This window comes from Trachemys scripta, chromosome 9, assembly GCF_013100865.1.
Source record: "Trachemys scripta elegans isolate TJP31775 chromosome 9, CAS_Tse_1.0, whole genome shotgun sequence".
Classification (NCBI taxonomy): Eukaryota; Metazoa; Chordata; order Testudines; family Emydidae; genus Trachemys; species Trachemys scripta.
This window is the reverse complement of record NC_048306.1, coordinates 18,327,312-18,345,066: the sequence shown is the minus strand read 5'-3', so window position 1 is coordinate 18,345,066 and position 17,755 is coordinate 18,327,312. Positions and strand designations below refer to the sequence as shown.

Below are 17,755 nucleotides of genomic sequence, written 5' to 3'. Positions count from 1 at the left end.
GAATGCCACAAGCAATCTCATGTCGTAGCTACTACGCATGGCAAGATCAATGTCAAACTCCTTTTGCCTTTGTAGTTTAAGGAGTAACTCCACTACCACTCATGACGTGTTAGTGAGAGTGAGCAGCATATTGGTCAACAGTGCAGGATCCATTCCTTCAGACCAAAGAGGCAGAGTGCACAGTACACAAACCGTTGAAAGATGGCGCCAAATGCGGATGGAAGCACAGGGATTGCTGGGATGCGAAGCAATGCATCACGGGGCATTGGGACAGGACCCACAATGCCCTATGACCCTCTCCGCCTTCCCACAACTCTTAGCGGCAGAAGAGGAAGAGATGTTCTGTGGGATAGCTGCCCAGAGTGCACCACTCCGAATACTTCTGCTGCAAGTGTGAACACGCTATTGCACAGGCAGCTGACAGGGTGAACACACAACAGTAGTTTCCCTTCAGCACTCTCTGAGCGGCGCTGTAACTCCCGGCGATGTAACTCTGCCAGTGTAGACAGTCAGTCTTCACTTCAGTCTCTAGACTCACTAGTGAGGCAATGCAGTTGCAGGTTTGTCAGTTGCAGAATGATTTTCCCCACCTGCTGCTGTCCTGAGACACTGCAGGGACTCCACAATAGTTCTACAGACCCGCATGTGAGAGAATCTTCTTCCAGAAGAAGAAACTATCTTACAAAGAAGATCTTCCCTTCCACCTCCCAAAAACCATAATTAGTGACCATAACTCAATGTTTTGAGGGGTGATGGTGATTTTATTTAACAATGTTACTTACGGGATATAAGTTGTCTGCAGTAAAATTTATTCACTGCATCCAACACTCTTTCTCACTCTGAAAAAGTTACAGGGAGCTCGTGCATGCATTGGTCTTTGCAAACTGCAGACGATGGGCAGGTGCCCAGAAAACAACTTCCCAAATGGACACAGCAATATGCTGCAGAGGCAGCATGAACACATGGCTTGTATCTTGATCAGGGCCAGCTCTTGCAAATTCCGGTGATGTTACAAGAGCATGGAGTGCTACATGCCAGAGCAGTTGTGTGGCCAGGAAAGCTGCACAGGTCAGAAGCATGTGGACCATTCATTCTCCATGGAAAGCTGCATGTGCTACAAATATGTGGATCCATCCCTCAGAAGCCTTTAGCTACATTTTTATGCTCACCATGAGGTCAATTGCAGAGGACCCCTGGAGCTATCCCTGCACAACTTTTTGAAGAAGGCAGAGTCCCCAGTAGCCTTTTCTGCACTGCAGTCCTACTGGCTGTGGTTTGTCTGGTATCGATGTACCACGAGACAACATCGAATTTTGGCTTGAGTGATTATTCTTACGAATTTCAAGGATTGTGTCTAATTAGAGAGAGCTACTCCAGAATACACATTAAAAATTAATCCACACAGCAACAATCAAAGTGCCACATCTCCTGGATCAGCATGGGTTTTGTCATAGCTTTGTGTTATTTACAATGTAAGATGTGACTCTGTATGAAAGTTTCAAATATAAAAATTTTTAAAGGCACAGTGGACTGTACGGTAATAGGCTTCCCCCATTCTACATTTTCCCTTATGTTTGACACCCACTTTTCAGTGACATCTCTCCTATATCTCAGAGGGTCCCTTCTGCCAGAGGCATACATAGTCCTCTAAAAGAGGCCGCTAGCCTTTCAAACTTTAAGGTTTTAGTTGTTTCTTGCCTTCCTTACAGTATCTTAGCAAGCTAGTGATTGAGAACTCAGATCCTGGTTTCCATTTTTGTTTTTTTAGCAGGGTCCCCCTTTCTGTGCTCTGGACATGTATAGAACCTGGTGATTTTCTACACTTGCAGTTCTCTCTCTTATCGTAGGAAATTGAGTTTTAGGTCTTGGTTCTAGATATTGTAAATGCTCCTACACTGGCCCAAGATGGTACAAGTAGCTGGAAGCAACAGTATCTCCCAGAATAGGAATAGAAGCCAGTGCTGATCAGCAGCCACCAAGACAGTACTTCTAGCAGCAGCAGGTTTTGGAAGAGACCCTTCCCTTTCAGAATTACAGTCAAGAGACTGATTTACCTTTCATGTCTGAAGTATATTAACAATAGGTACCAGACTATGGCCACATGCAAATTCTGCTCCTGGACTGTTGAATATTGCTGACCAAGAGAAGTTTCCACATAACCATACATGTCGTCCATCATAAAGTACGTCAAGGACATAAAACTTGAGTCCGTTGAAAGACCAGTGAAGAGAAAGTTTGGAGGTTTGCATGGGATCTAGTATCCATGCATTTCCCTTTTACTTTTACATTATCACAGGGGGCCATTTGTGGAGCTGAAATAACTGCAAGTTGTGGCCTTACACAGAGTGGAAATGCAAATAGTAAACACATCTCCTAAAAAGATCCTCAGTGTACATGACGTACAAAGGGTCATTTAAGAGCACTAAATCCTCCAGTGCTCTGGCTTACATAGCTTCTCCTCCTCCAATTCCCTTTGTCATAGCCGTAGGTCCTGCACTAACACATCAGACCTTAAAATATTGAGGTTTGTGCACACAGTACATTTCTATTTGACATTTACTAATTTCCCCCATGTTGAAAAGATTATCAATATGCAATGGTGCCAGCATCCCAAAACAAACTCTTTTATGGAGGGCTCTAAATATCAGTTAAATCCATTGTAGTCTAAAAACTCTTGCTCCTTTGGTTGAGTGCTCAGCTAAAAAAAAAACCTACATTCTTTGATGACATACTAATTTTGGAGAGGTTTTTATATGAAACGATCTGGCAGATACTAAAATGCTTCAGCAAATCATGATGTTGCAGCTCAGGTTTCTCCTATGTGAAACCCCAAACCCACCAAGTGAAATGTCAGCTGCATTCCTTGAAATCTGAAGTGATTCTCTGGCTCCAGAGAACAATCACTGCACTGTTATTTCTAGGGAGCTACTGCTTAAAAATGCCTGTGCCCATTTCTGGATGCTAGAGTGACAAATGTAAATGTATAGTGCCAGAGTCGCAGCCCCACTCCACTCGGGCAGCACAACGCAAGCAGAAACCGCCCACAGCTCCCCAGATGAGGGTTCCTCTGAGATTGGGGAGTCCCATCAGGAATACTTTGATCATAGCCTGTCCATGCCACACTCCAGCTATTCACAAGCCGGACAACAACCTCTTTGGGAATTTTGTCAACAGGCATTAGTTAGAGCAGCCCCTAAGCTGTTTTCACTAGAGCTGGGGTTGGGGTTGGCACAGAAGCCAAGCCATAGAAGAAAACCTGGCCAATAGTTCTGCTGAGCTGAGGCAGCAGGGCCCAGAACTGGACCATGGCTGCCAAGTTCTGGGCAGCTCTGTATGTGATGTTGTATGCAAATGTAATGGGTTAATTTGAATATTTGAAAATAATTTGCAGGCAACCAAACATCAGCTTTAACAAAATTATGCACATTTAGTTCAGATGAAATGTGTCACTTTGACAGCCTTGGCCAATGCTAGGAAAAGAGGCAAGCATAGAAGCCACTGGAAACAAACTTCCAAGGTACAACTATGTTTGGGCATATTTGCTGGTAACCGAGTTCTACCATGCCCTCATTGCACAGGGTAGACAACATGATTTTGCAGCAGCATTAGAGCAGTGTCATTGCCTCGCGATCAGGTGAAGGTAAGCTATACCACAGGTTGCTAACATAGTTCTTTATACTTCCTTGCTAATGTGGATTCATATGCTAAGATTGTAAGCTCTTCGGGGCAGGACCTGTCTCTTTGTTCTGTATTTGTACAGAACCTAACACAATGGGGTACTGGTCCATGCCTGGGGCTCTTCGGCATTACCACAATGCAAATAATATTGGTTCTCTCGAAAGGAGAAACCAGGGCTGGGTGATTTCTTTGTTCAAAACATGTTTTCACCCAAAAAAATGCAGATTTGGATTGATTGAAACATTTCACAAGTTGTTGTGATTGAAAAAAGCTAAACAAAAATTCCAAAAAACTCAAAACATTTGAAACAAAATGTTTCAATTCAAAATGTCTTTATTTTGAAATTTCTTTCAACTTTATTGTTAAAAACTATTAAAAATCCTCAAAATTGAAATAAAAAAAGTTTTATTTTAGGTAAAATGAAACATTTCATTTGACTTGAAATAGACACCACCCAACCCCTAACTTTTCCTCTAAGTTTGCTTTTGGGTCAACTTGAAGACACTATTTTTTTTAATTGCCAATGAACTGAAGAATTAGATATTTAGCCCGCTCTAGAGAAACCTTACATACAACATAACCTTTGCTAAGTCAGTTCCTAACCATGGCCTCCCGTCCCACTAGCTGGCAAACACTAGTGTGATTAGCAAAGCCGACACACACCTCCTTCAGTAGAAGTACTGTAGCAGTCTGAAATCACGCTATCAATGCTGCTATTGCATTTTGACTATAGATCTGCGAAGACTAACAGGGACAGAGTCAGCTTTTTTTTTTTTTTAAATCTGGGGTTCTGAAGTTAAAAAAAATAAAATAGCTGTTTAATATTGCCGTAATGAGTAGTTTTGTACCATGACTAAATTTGCCCACTTTCAATAAAGTCATAAACAAGTTTCCAAACTCAGTCTTCCTTTTATTTATTAATGCAATTTAGCCTCCCAAAGCCCCCAGTTGTCTACACCCAGGATTGAGCAACTTGTGAAGTATTTTTTTAATGAAATGTTTTTTTTCCCCCTCATTTGTTCCAGAGGATTCACTTTTCTCCATAAGCAGTAAAGTCACTGGGAAATCTTGTGAATACAATGGGACCACCTACCACCACGGGGAAATGTTTGTGGCAGAAGGGCTTTTTCAGAATAGACAACCCAACCAGTGTGCTCAGTGCAGCTGCTCAGTAAGTAAGAATTTCATTGAACCCTGCTGTATGCTTTGCTAGATTCTCTTTGCTAGGAGACCAGCTTATTGAACTTTAACTAATGCGTAGTAGTACCTGGGCAGTGGAGGCTGAAAGTCAGTAGTGAACAGTGACATATAAAAGCTTACTCTGAGCCAATTTGCAGCACCAGGTAAATGCCATTCTGCCTCCTACTCCAAACACAGTAGACGAAATTTACCCCGTTGTGAACATTCTGTACCTGACCCCACACTCCACACACTTAGTTAGGTGGCTGGTAGAATATTGCTACTTGGAGTATATATAGTTTTATGTCAACCGGACTATGGAAAGTTCAACACTGGCTCTCTAAAAGAGGCCAGAATTATTCTAAATTCAATAAAGATTCCTACAAGTGGGAACTGGATGGCTCATGGGATTGACAATGGGCCAGAGAACTTTACCCCACTAGATCATCAATTCGAATTGCAGTGACCAGTAGGTGTCACCCTCCAGTGGCTGTTCAGAGCCACTCTGTGAATTGAAATAGGTTCAGTCTATCCACCTCTTCCTGGACAAACATTGGCCACATTTGGACCTTCATTTGATCAAGTCATCAGCAAATTTTGCATTAAGGAACCATCTCGGTAGCCGTCTGGCCCAACAGGTCAAGTACTGAATGGACTTGGAGATTACACTACTGGGTCACTGCTCAATGCAGTCCCTCCAGGTCAAGGCTGAAACTCAGTGGTGGGGCAGTGAGTTGGGAGCTTGCACTATGATAGTGCCCGTGTTGTACCTATATAGGGGAGGGATGCTCAGTGGTTTGAGCATTGGCCTGCTAAACCCAGGGTTGTGAGCTCAATCCTTGAGGGGGCCACTTAGGGATCTGGGGCAAAATCAGTACTTGGTCCTGCTAGTGAAGGCAGGGGGCTGGACTTGATGACCTTTCAAGGTCCCTTCCAGTTCTAGGAGATAGGATATCTCCACTATTTCATTTCATACCTCTCTTGTGGATTGAGTCTCCTGGTATGTTATTGTACAGAATATAGTGCTCAGGAAATGTGCCTGTTTTGTTAATGTTTTGTGTTTTTAGAAAGACAGTTAAGGAATACTCTTCCGTGCAATATCCTGTTTCTAGATGCTTGAGTGGCACATATGTAAATGTACAGAGCCAGATTCAAATCTATATAAGGGCTTGTCTTCACTACTGGGGTACGTCGACCTAAGTTACACTACTCCAGCTACGTGAATAATGTAGCTGGAGTCGACATAGCTTAGGTCGACTTACTGCGGTGTCTACACCACACTGCATCGACAGGAGGCACTCTCCCGTTGACTTACCTTACTCTTCTCTGAAAGGTGGAGTACTGGATTTGACAGGAGAGAGCTCAGGTGTCGATTTAGCAGGTCTTCACTAGCCCTGCTAAATCGACACCCGCTGCATCGATTGCGGCAGCATGGATCTCCCTGGTAGTGAGCACAAGCCCAAAATGTAAATGCATAGTACCATATGAATCAATGCAGAAACCATTTCTTAATTGTCTTTGTTTTTAATGGCAGGAAGGGAACGTGTATTGTGGCCTGAAGACTTGCCCTAAATTAACATGCTCTTTCCCAGTTTCTGTTCCAGAGTCCTGCTGCCCAGTTTGCAGAGGTAAAATCCGCTATGTAAGCAAAAGGATACTGTCTGCAAGCATGCACATTCACCCATTGCAGAGGGAGTTTGGAGATTAAACATTGTAGTTCAGCAGATGTATCATTTTTTGTTTTGTTTTCCTAAATTGAAACAAGCAATTAATACAGCAGAAGCAACGTTACGATAATGACTTGAAACAAGGATGCAAAGTATTAAAATATCTGCCACCTCTCCAGCAGATGAGCTTTGAAATATGTATATATCCTGCAAGTGCCCAGACTTGCTCTCATCATAAAAAGAAACAGTTCTTAGGATACGATCGATTCCCCCAAGTAAATTAAGTGCCAATCTACATTCAGGTATCTCTGGTATTGTATTAGCAAGTCTGTGTTAGATCCCAAAGCAGCCCTCACGTACACACAGAGAACTTAATTCTGGAGAAGGTCAAAATCCTAAATCTGGGCTTCCAAATTTTGCAGGTGAGGCCTTCTTTATAATTGTATCTTACCTATATATTTATATTGGGGCTTCTTTGTCACCCACCACTGGACTATCTAAGCATATGGACCAGATTGTTAAAGGTAAATAGCTGCCTAAAGATGCAAATTATCACTTAGTGGGATTTTCAGAAGTGCCTAGGTGCCTAACTCCTATTGAAACCAATGGGAGTTAGGCACCTAGTGGGATTTTCAAAGTGCCTATCTGTGTTCTTAGGGGTCTACATATCTAAATATCTGACCCTTACAGCTCAGTATCATTACTTGGAAAATTAAGAAGCATTTATATTATTTTTCGTGGGTCAGAACCTCACTTCTTCAGATGCAAGAAGTGAGGTTCTGACCCACGAAAGCTTATGCTCCCAATACTTCTGTTAGTCTCAAAGGTGCCACAGAACTCTCTGTTGCTTTTTACAGATTCAGACTAACACGGCTACCCCTCTGATACTTTATATTATTTGTAGTTCATTTATGCCTATAGTACTAGACACTGCACCAACATAGAGTGAGGGACAGATATTGCTTACAGTCTATACAGCCAAGAAGAGGGGGAGGGGAAACGGAGACTCAGACTGGTGAACACAGCAGGTCAGCCAGGGATAACTCAGGCACAGAATCCAGGTTTCCAGAGTTCCAGTCCAGTTCCCTACCCAGTAGGCCATGCTGCTGCTGCTGCTTCTTATATTTTTACCCACTAAACATAGAAACATTTTATTAGGCAACTTGGATTTGAAGCTTTCTGCACTCAGACAGGCAAAGGTGATGGTCCCTGTCTCATGGCAGGCGATCTAGCAGATTACCATTTAACATTCAATGTGTTGAGTGTGCAATAAAATAAACATTAGCTAATCATCTGGTTCCTGGTCTCTGTTCCCTGATAGCTATTTTTAGTTTCCTGGGATGGTAGCACATAATTTTACTTTATATGGTGACTTGGCTTTGGAACTGACCAGTTATAATTAAAAAAAAATCAAACTGAGTTTCAAAGCACAAAGCATCATGCCTTAGTTACACAGTGCACTAGGATTATGTTGGAAAAGTCAGCCACCTAAAACAGGAGAGGACAGTCACTAGAGAGAAAAAAACTAATCAGAAGTAGGAAATTCAGGGCAAGATGTAGGAGGCATTAGGCAAGACAGGTTATGCAGTAAAGGAGATTCAGAGCCTGCAATGGCCTTTGAAAAGTCTCTGCGTTTGTATGGTGGTTTTTAAAATGCTTCATTATTTATAATACTTTCTTAAAAGTAACATTTCCTTTCTAACTACCCTTGTCCTTTTCAATCTGGCACATGCTGATTTATCCTTCCCCTGCGATTCTTATGAAGCACAAGCCTGAGCAATTCGTTTGCATGAAGATATATGAGCACAGCCTCAGGGAGAGGGATCTGTTAGTTAATTTCTACTCCCTGGAAGGACAAAGAATATTAGTAACTTATGAACGGAACACTTCGAAGCCCTCTGCATTTTCAAATTAGTCCTTTTCCTACTGACTAGAGATGGCTCCAAGCCAAAAAGTCCAGCTCCTGATTTGGGGGGACATGCTGCTACCCGGAGTTCTGTGGTGCAAATGTGGGGCCATTATAAAGCTTACATTGCATAACACATCTAATAAAAGACAGATCTAAACACCAAAGTTTGGGGGTGTTCAATTCCAAATCTATCTCCCCAGTAGATAACCCTCCCGCCCCATTCCTGTAAGTCATCCTTACATGTCTTTAGACAATAAAATTTCTAAAGCTGTCTTTACAAAGACTTAAATGGAAGCTGAGATTTTTTTATTTACATTTCTAAATTCCCCCAGATCATGGTGTTGGGTTTTGAGGGGCCAAAGCCTTGCTCTGAAGTTCCTCTAGTTGCTTCTCTAAAGCATTTTAATTCCTCCTACATCACAATGCACAAATGGCAAGTGCCTCAGCCAGGGGCACCAGAACAGCGAGGGTGAGGGGGCCATGGCCCCATTACTTTTAAAAGTAGGAGGTCTATGCCTTCCCATTTTGACCTGCCTTAAGGGTGAGCAATGGGAGGGAAGGGGTGGAGAGGAGCAGGCAGCGGGTGGAGCCTCAGAGGGAAGAGGCAGAACAGGGGGGTGGGGCCAAGGTTTGGGTGCCAGTGCCCCCACCCCACTTCTAGGGAGTTTCCAGAGCTCCTGGTCTCAGCTAATATCTCTGATTCCACAAACATTCATCTAACACACAAGTCAACATTTCCTTCTAGTGTTTACTTCTTTGTTATGAGCATCCTAAGTGATATGAACCCTATCCTGAGGACAGGGCTATCTACCTGTACTCCTTCTCCTGGCTGTTTGTCCACATCAGTGGTTTTCAGCTTTTTCTCATTTGCAGACCTCCTAAAAATCTTCAAATGGGGGTGTGGACCCCTTTGGAAATCTTAGGTCTGCTGGCCCCCAGGTGTCCATGGACCACAGGTGAAAACCACTGGTCTATGTCAACAGCAGAGCTGTACACTTCATGATGGTTGGCCGAGGTACAGGAATCTACTGGCTGACATTAGAGCCAGTCCTACTAGTTCTGTTTCTCATATAGCCTGATATATGTTACCGCACCTGGCTCCCTCCTGCCTATGTGTCCAGGGAGTAATGCACTCAGAGTGGCTCTTGCATTTATTTTTTAAATAATTTCAATGGCAGAGTGTTGAATTTTTTAAAAAAGAAACTCATTGGTTCAGGATAATATTTGGGAAATAAAATTTGGTAACTCAGGGTGTGAACTCGACAGTAAGCAAAAAGGGGGAAACAACCCTTAAGGACAATGCAACACAAAAACGTACTTCATTCTTTATATGATAAGTGTAGTTTAATATCGACTGAGGCTAATACTTCATAGCAGACTAGGAAAATGTCACATAGATTTTAAGCTTTTTGTACTCAGGGGCTGTCTTTTTGTTCCATGATGGATTTTTTGCCCAGAATGGCAGCTTTAGTGATACAAATAATACATATGTTTTGTAAAAGTAATGGGGTCTTAGTAAGATGTGACCTCACTACAGCTCTGCCTGTCTTTGGTCTCATTCGGCTGTGCAGAATTCTCATAGGCATTTCTAAGGCATTGCACAATTACTCCCATGACTGTTTGTTTTACTTCACACACAGGAGATGGAGAATTATCATGGGAACATTCTGATGGGGATATCTTCCGGCAACCTGCCAACAGAGAAGCCGTAAGTGTGCCCTGTGTAATCAGAAAACCTGTTTTCCTGCTGAGCCATTCACACACACACACACACACACACACACACACACACGTAAAAGGTATGATTACTCTAACTCTTCACCAGTTCTGCCTTGGCATGGGAATACCTGGCAGAAAAATTCATAGTAGTGACAATACCTTTTTCCATTGTATCTTCCTCTGTTTGCCTTTAGCTCTTTGTACCCAGCTGAAAATCTGATGATCTTAAAGAAATGACAGAGAAAAATTTTCTTGTGATAGATTGGAGCCCCCTCTCCCGGCCCCCTAGACAGAAACTTACACAGGATGCTCTGAAACAAATTTATTGCACTTCACATGTCAGCTCTCATGAACTAAAAGGTGCTGCTAGGGAGCTGAGGGCACTACAGAGTGAGCAATTATGGCTCATGAAGGCAGAATGGGCATCTCTTACAAAAAGGATACTTTGTTTTCCATTTCCTAGGTAGTGATTTGTCACGCCTGCTCTTTCCATAATCCCTCTTTCCCACTTTGCTATCCCTTCTCCTCCTCATTCACTATACTATTCTACTTTTCCTTCTAAAATCATTTGTGGTTCATGGACTGTTGAGATGGCAGCCCGTGATCAGCTGATGTCTAACATCTCCCACAATGATTGTTAGAAAAAAATCCAGTGTCCTTTGTTTAAAACAAAAGCTAGCACCAGAGGAAGGGGGGACGTTGTTTATTTTCCTTGGTTCACAGTGTATTTTGTTGCCGGACAAAAATTCTATATCCATTTCTGTGGCCCCTGACTTAGCAACAGCCAGGGACCCTGCCTGTAGAGCAGTACGAATGTTGGAAAATTCATCATTGCTAATACCAAGTAAATACTTAGCAATATATAGGTCGTATGTCATATGCTGTAGCTGTTTGGATACTATTATATCTGCCAGTATTCAATAGTTACAACAGTAGGAAAAAATGCCACATTATAAGACGATAGACCCAGTGAATGGGTCTAACTCTTCATTGCTCTGCACCTTGTTTAACCAAGTACCTTGCAGTGCTCCAGAATGAGTGCAGACTACCACCCAACTAGAACAGTAGCATATTGCAGCCCCCTTGTAAATAACCACAGCAGGTGCAGGGCAAAGGAGACTTTAGCCCTGTGAGTGCATCGCCACCAGGACGCACATGTGACTGACCCAGGTGGTCTCTGGATCTTGTTACGGAGCTTTTACTTATTCTCTTGCACTTTACTGAGCAAACATGTGCAGCTAAGGCCTGATCCAAACCTAATGGAAAGATCCCACATTGACTCCTGCAGACTTTGGATCAGATACTTGTGCATACCATACCTGAATAAATGGTTTGTCTGCCACGGGAGCATTGCTTTTCAATAGTCATAACACTTATTCTCCAGGTATCGTGCCTGAGGTGTATGAATTCACTCCAGAGGCTAGATCAATCTATGGGGCAGCTTTATTGCCTCCAGGGCGAAGATTAACCATCAATAATAGTGTTGATTTTTATAACAAAATTTGGAGAGAGCACATGGAATTTTTAAGCATTTGGAGCACAAAATAAATACATGTCCATGGTCTATGGTAAGTCTTAGGGTTGCTCAAAATAAAATAGTAATCTTACAAGGAAGTTAAACAATCTTCAGTCCTGCCTTTGGGTATTTTTTGGAAAAAATCCTCCAAAATAACAACAGTGCTTTGTTTTGAAAAACAGAGAGTCACCACATAGGCTATTTTCACCTACAGATCTCTCAAGGTTTCTCAGCTGATGGACTTAGAGCTAGATTCCAACAAGGTGCTGCTCATCCGGAGCAACAGTGGTTGACTCTGGCCTTAGGAGTGTCTGTGACTCTGGCTCTACACTGAAGTGAGAAGCAGGAGGGCAGGCAGCATCTGATCATTACATATATTGCACTATACTTGGTCCATATTCAGGGATGCTGTAAAAAGTAGTTTGGATGCAGAAGGCTATAATGCCTGGGGTCAAATACCTACAGTTTAACCTCAAGCACCTAGAATATCAGGGTTGGAAGGGACCTCAGGCGGTCATCTAGTCCAACCCCCTGCTCAAAACAAGACCAATCCCCAAACAGATTTTTGCCCCAAATGGCCTCTGCAAGGATTGAACTCACAACCCTAGGTTTGGGGGGAGGGGCGGCAATGCTCAAACCACTGAGCTATCCCTCCAACTGTGTGAGTCTCTTTCCAGCAAGGAAGAAGCGAATCTTGAGATTTAGCACCTCACTGACATCAGTGGCAAAACTCACATTGACTGCACAGGGAGCCTTAATGCAGACAGTTTACACACAAAGTTCAGCTCTCCAATTGCTTCACTGAATGAAACATTTACATTCTTGTTCCTTCTGTCTCCACACAGAGGCATTCATACCATCGCTCCCATTACGACCTGTCCCCCAGTTCCACTCGACAGGTGGTCAACATTCCAAGATTTTCCAGTGGCAGGAGTAACCGTGGAGTCCTACCTGACCCCCAGCAAGCTTCAGGAACTATAGTACAGATCGTCATTAACAACAAGCATAAGCACGGACGAGGTAATGAGAAGTCCTTTTAGCAATACTACTCGGAGTCGGGTCTCAGCCATTTATAGCTCTCGAAGAATTCTTAAAAAGAACAGGAGTACTTGTGGCACCTTAGAGACTAACACATTTATTTGAGCATAAGCTTTCGTGGGCTACATCCCACTTCTTCGGATGCATAGAATGGAACATATATTGAATTCTTAGTACATAAAAGGGGAGACCCTTTGCAAATGACTGAACCCTGCAAGTCAGAAAGTAAAAGTACAGTAAGAGAGCAAAAATATAACAACATCAGGAGAGTTATCTTGGCTGAGGGCAATTGTGTCTGAGCACATAGAGGATGCTGCACTTGCCCATGCATAGGCAACGCATAGGCACTACCACATTGCTTGCTAAAGCACTTTGAGAATCTGTATTACATGAAACTATATAAAGACCACATTATTCTGTTGGGACTAGGAAGGCGAGCAGCTGACACCACTGTTGATGCCTTTGGATCTGTTGCTAAATTCACACACCGATTGGTCTAGCATCCAGAGAATGGAAAAGTCTGCTTTTGGTTATTTTCTTCATGCTTTCTCCTATTTGGTAACCCGTGTGAATGCAAGTGGCATGTGTTTAAGCTACCTCAGAAATCTCAGGCTACAAAGCCCTACTGTGTTACCACTAGGTTCGCTACTGCCAAGACTTACCGAGCCATCTCCTGGGTAGAAAATATCCCACTTATGAGCAAAGAGGAACTTCCCCCTTTACATCTGTGTTGAACAAAGCTGTTATCTAGTGTTCAGGCCAGCAGTTTCATCTCCCTCCCCCCCTTCAATTTTTATTCTGTTTTTCACAGATCAATACTTCATATCAAAGATATATGTAAAACAAAGCCCTGAGAGCTAGAGGCATTCCAGTAACATAACATAATGTCTTTAAGCCTCTGAGAGCCTTACAGGACTTATTACATTATGGGAACATTAGGACCTCAAGCTCATATGGAAAACCTTTATAGAAGCATGACTAAGCCATGTTCCTCAAGGATTATACTAAAAAAAGAGGGGTGGGGGGGAATAACCAAATCCCCAATTCAAAAGGGGCAGCAGATTTTATGTCCTGGCAAAAGGGCATGATGCTGCAAGGTGCTGAGTGCACTCAATTCCTATATATTTCAACAGAGCTACTTGTGTAGCAGGTAAGTATTATTTAAGTGAATAATGGTCTGCAGGATCAGGCCTAAATAGTAATAGAAGAATTAGCTATAGAAGAGCAACTATATACAAAACCCAGAGTAGCACACACTCAGGAATGTCACACAAAGAGTTAAAAGCCTTTGTGTTATAGCCAACTAATCTTTTAAGGTATTAACTAACAGAAGGAATGTTCGCCATAGGATCTTTATTATCCACCTGAACAACCATGAAAACACATTCAGATCATGCCAGTGTTTTATGCTGAAACTAGAAACAGGAATCTCCACTCAGTGCAATATCTCTAACATCCAGTTCACACATGAAGACATCATCAAAGCAATTTCTAACTGATTTGTTTCAGCAGATAAAAAGCAGACAAATGAACAGCACATTTCTCTGGGCCGTTTAGTATCAGTGATAGCTTTAGGAGCTTGCTAGCCAGAGAGAGTCTAAGAGATCTCTGTAATGGAAATTAGAATGGTGATCATGTCCTTTCTTTTGTTCTCTACCATTAGAATGTTATTAATTAATGCACATGCTTCCAGAGATACATTTTATAAATCTAAAAATAAACAAAATAGTTATACTGACATGCAGATTTGATGCCATTACCTGGATACAGAATTACATTTCTATGCAGACAGTGGTTAAAGCAGGCTATTTGGGAACTAGGGTTCTATTTTCACAGTGACTGCAGACTTCTGTCACTTTGGACTAATTAATTATTTAACCTTTCTGTGCCTCCATTTATCCATCTGCAAATTGGGATAATGTATCTATAGTCAACATATCCCTGACTACAGTTCAGAGAAGTTGTGAGGTTTAATTTATGTTTGTAAAGCTTTTGGAGCTCTCTGGCAGGAAAAAAAAAGTATAAATATACTGCTAAAGCATGTAAGAAGGTTAATTATAACAATAGAGTAACTGATCCCGTTTTATGTAAATTTTCCCTTTTTTCTCATCATTCTGTTTTGTCTACAGAGAACACTTCATTTGCTTTTATGAGAGAAAAACTGTTTCCCTTCTAAAATGAAAACAGCTCTTAAGAAAGAGTTTAAAAAGTAATAAATTATTAAACCAAATGATGGTATAACACCCATGAAAGACAATACATTATGAAGAACACCCATCATAAATCTTGGTAACTTAGTAACACATAAGCCAGTTGCTCACATCTGTTACCAGTTAGATGTAAATTTAAGATTACAGATAAAAATTAAATTGCTTTCGAAAGTTACAGGCAAAAGAGGAACATATTTTACAAATAAAAGCATTAATAAAAATGATGGCATATTGGAAGAATTGGAAATATTTACAGCATATCCAAGCTTGATTTTAATTGCTTTTTGAAATCAAACAGTGCCCTCTCTTTCACCTTTTTTGGTTAGTCTGCATTTTTCAGTGTGTTTATGGAATGTTTAAAGAAGCAAGGTTCATAGGGCAAATTCAGCCTTGGTGTAAACTGGCACTACTCCCATTAACTTCAGTGCGAACCGCGTCTGCTTTTGCCAGCTGTTAATTTGTGCAGTATCCTTTTGCCTGCTGTACTTCCCTGCCTTGCAGGGGTGTAGTGAGGATAGATCCATTAAAGATGGAGGCATTCAGATATTGGTGTAATGGGTGTCCTTAGATACATTTCAATATCATCTGCAGCCTTTCAATTTAAAGCCTCCTTTTGTTTTTTGAAATTACAAATACCAAGTCTACAAACACCCAAAGTATATTTGGGAAAAAATATGGAAGTGATCAAATTCCATCTTCTAATCATCTCCTCCTTTGCTCTGTCTGTGTCATCTAGTGGAGGGTCCCTCTGGAAAGTAGCAAAGTGTATGGGTGGCAACAACTCACCCAGCTGCTAGCTTGAATAAACAGTGTTTACCCACTGACAAGAGAAGCTGTGCAGGAGGTTCAGTAGGAAACTAGAGTATTGTTCTGGTTGCCAGGCTGAAATTCTGGGGCAGGAGCCAGTTCGTAGGGGTGGGGGGAGCTAAGATCATAAAAGCCAACTGGTGGGAGTAAATGGTCCCCAACAAAAATGGGCACATGCTGGAGGAGAGTGGTCAAATTCTGCACTCCATCTCACTCGCTGAAATACCAGGGCACCCTCACGGATAAGTGAGGCCAGAATTTAGACCAAATTGCACAGAAAAAGGTGATCAAAGGCTCAATCCTGTTCCCTTAGAAGTAAATGACAAAACTTATCAATGGAAGTAGGGCTGGGCCAGAAATCACTAGTGAAAAATACATTTCCAAGCAGAGAAGCGTCCTTTAGTCATGAATGAAACATTGCCTCAAACCAGTGTGAATGCACTAAGGCAGAAGTTGTAGTCCAACTATAGATCTGTTGGGGCCTTACCATACAATGAATATTCATTTTCTTCCTCTCTCCTTTTCTGTTATAGTCTGTGTTTCAAATGGAAAAACATACTCACATGGTGAATCGTGGCATCCTAATCTCCGGGCCTTTGGAATCGTAGAGTGTGTGTTGTGTACCTGCAACATCACCAAACAAGAATGTAAGAAAATTCATTGTCCGGATCAATATCCCTGCAAATCCCCTCAGAAAATAGAAGGAAAATGCTGTAAAGTCTGTCCAGGTAAAACGAAGAATAGATCACAGACTGCCTTTTTGCTATGGATTTTAAGGGGTCTTTTGATCATAATGATGAAATGAGCAACTTTATATCTGTTGCTATATTTTGTCTAGCGGGAAATCTGGGCACGATAATAGATCTAGCACCCAATCTTGCAAGCCATCTCATTCATTTCATTTCCACAGGTAGAGGGCACTGAGGACTGGGCCAACCTTCCGATCTCTTTTTCTTCTCTCTAGCATTTGTGTGACTTTTGGACATCTATTTCAGAAGAGTGTATCCCCCCTCCCCACCAACTAGAGATTCATTATCTCCCCGACAATAATTCAATGAGCATCTCTCATTCTCCCATCCCTTCCCATTTACAATCCTCACTGAGCTTTCCATTTGTTTTCTAGCTTAGAATATTTACACTACTGTACTAAAATAAAGCTTTTGTTTTGCAAAACATGGCAGTAGTTTTAAAAGTTTTGCTCATAACATTATTTGTGCTAATAATGGAACTGGGTCCTTAGAATAAGCACTAATGCTATGACAGCTTATCATAGCATTGTGGGAAAAATCTAATCACTTGATTAGCTTGTTGTAGGATATTAGTAAAAATGTGTAAAGAAAAACAAACTACACCTCTACCCTGATATAACACGACCCGATATAACACGAATTCGGATATAACGTGATAAAGCAGCGCTCCGGGGGGGCGGGGCTGCGCACTCTGGTGGATCAAAGCAAGTTCGATATAACGCGGTAAGATTTTTTGGCTCCCGAGGACAGCGTTGTATTGGAGTAGAGGTATACTTAGAAATTTGCTAACCTCTCTTATAATATTTTGCCGGGTGCCTAACTCCCATCTAAAAAACGAGGAGCCCTTGTGGTACCTTAGGTGCTAACAAATGTATTTGGGCATAAGCTAGAACCCACTTCCATCAGATGCATGGAGTGGAAAATACAGGAGCAGGTATAAATACATGAAAAGCTGTGATTTGCCTTACCAAGTGTGAGGTCAGTCTAATGAGACAATTCAAATGACAGCAGGATACCAAGGGAGGAAAAATAACTTTTGAAGTAGTAATGAGAGTGGCCCATTTCAAGGACTCCTCGTTGATTTTGCTGATACAGACTCACACGGGTACCACTCTGAAACTTAACTCCCATCAGTACCTTTAAAATTTTCCCACAACACGTTTAGCCCCTTTTTGTGTTTAGTTCTGTGATGCACTGGCAGAAACGTTCTGAGAAAACGAGTGTCAGAGCCACATGCATACGTCACTTACAAAGCACCTGCTAGCAATGTGTTATTAGAAGAG

The 17,755-nt window shown here is 41.9% G+C and overlaps 1 protein-coding gene across 2 annotated transcripts in view; it reads left to right on the top strand.

Annotated features, from left to right (window-relative positions):
• CHRDL1 (chordin like 1) overlaps positions 1-17,755 on the top strand; it is a 56,867-nt gene that overhangs the window by 32,062 nt on the left and 7,050 nt on the right. Inside the window, exons 5-9 of one of the 2 annotated variants that reach the window (XM_034781870.1) lie at positions 4,704-4,849; positions 6,392-6,485; positions 10,074-10,141; positions 12,514-12,688; positions 16,257-16,451. In XM_034781870.1, the coding sequence (XP_034637761.1) occupies positions 4,704-4,849; positions 6,392-6,485; positions 10,074-10,141; positions 12,514-12,688; positions 16,257-16,451 (678 nt within the window). The remainder of the gene's footprint in view (positions 1-4,703; positions 4,850-6,391; positions 6,486-10,073; positions 10,142-12,513; positions 12,689-16,256; positions 16,452-17,755) is intronic. The other variant, XM_034781871.1, reaches the window with a different exon arrangement.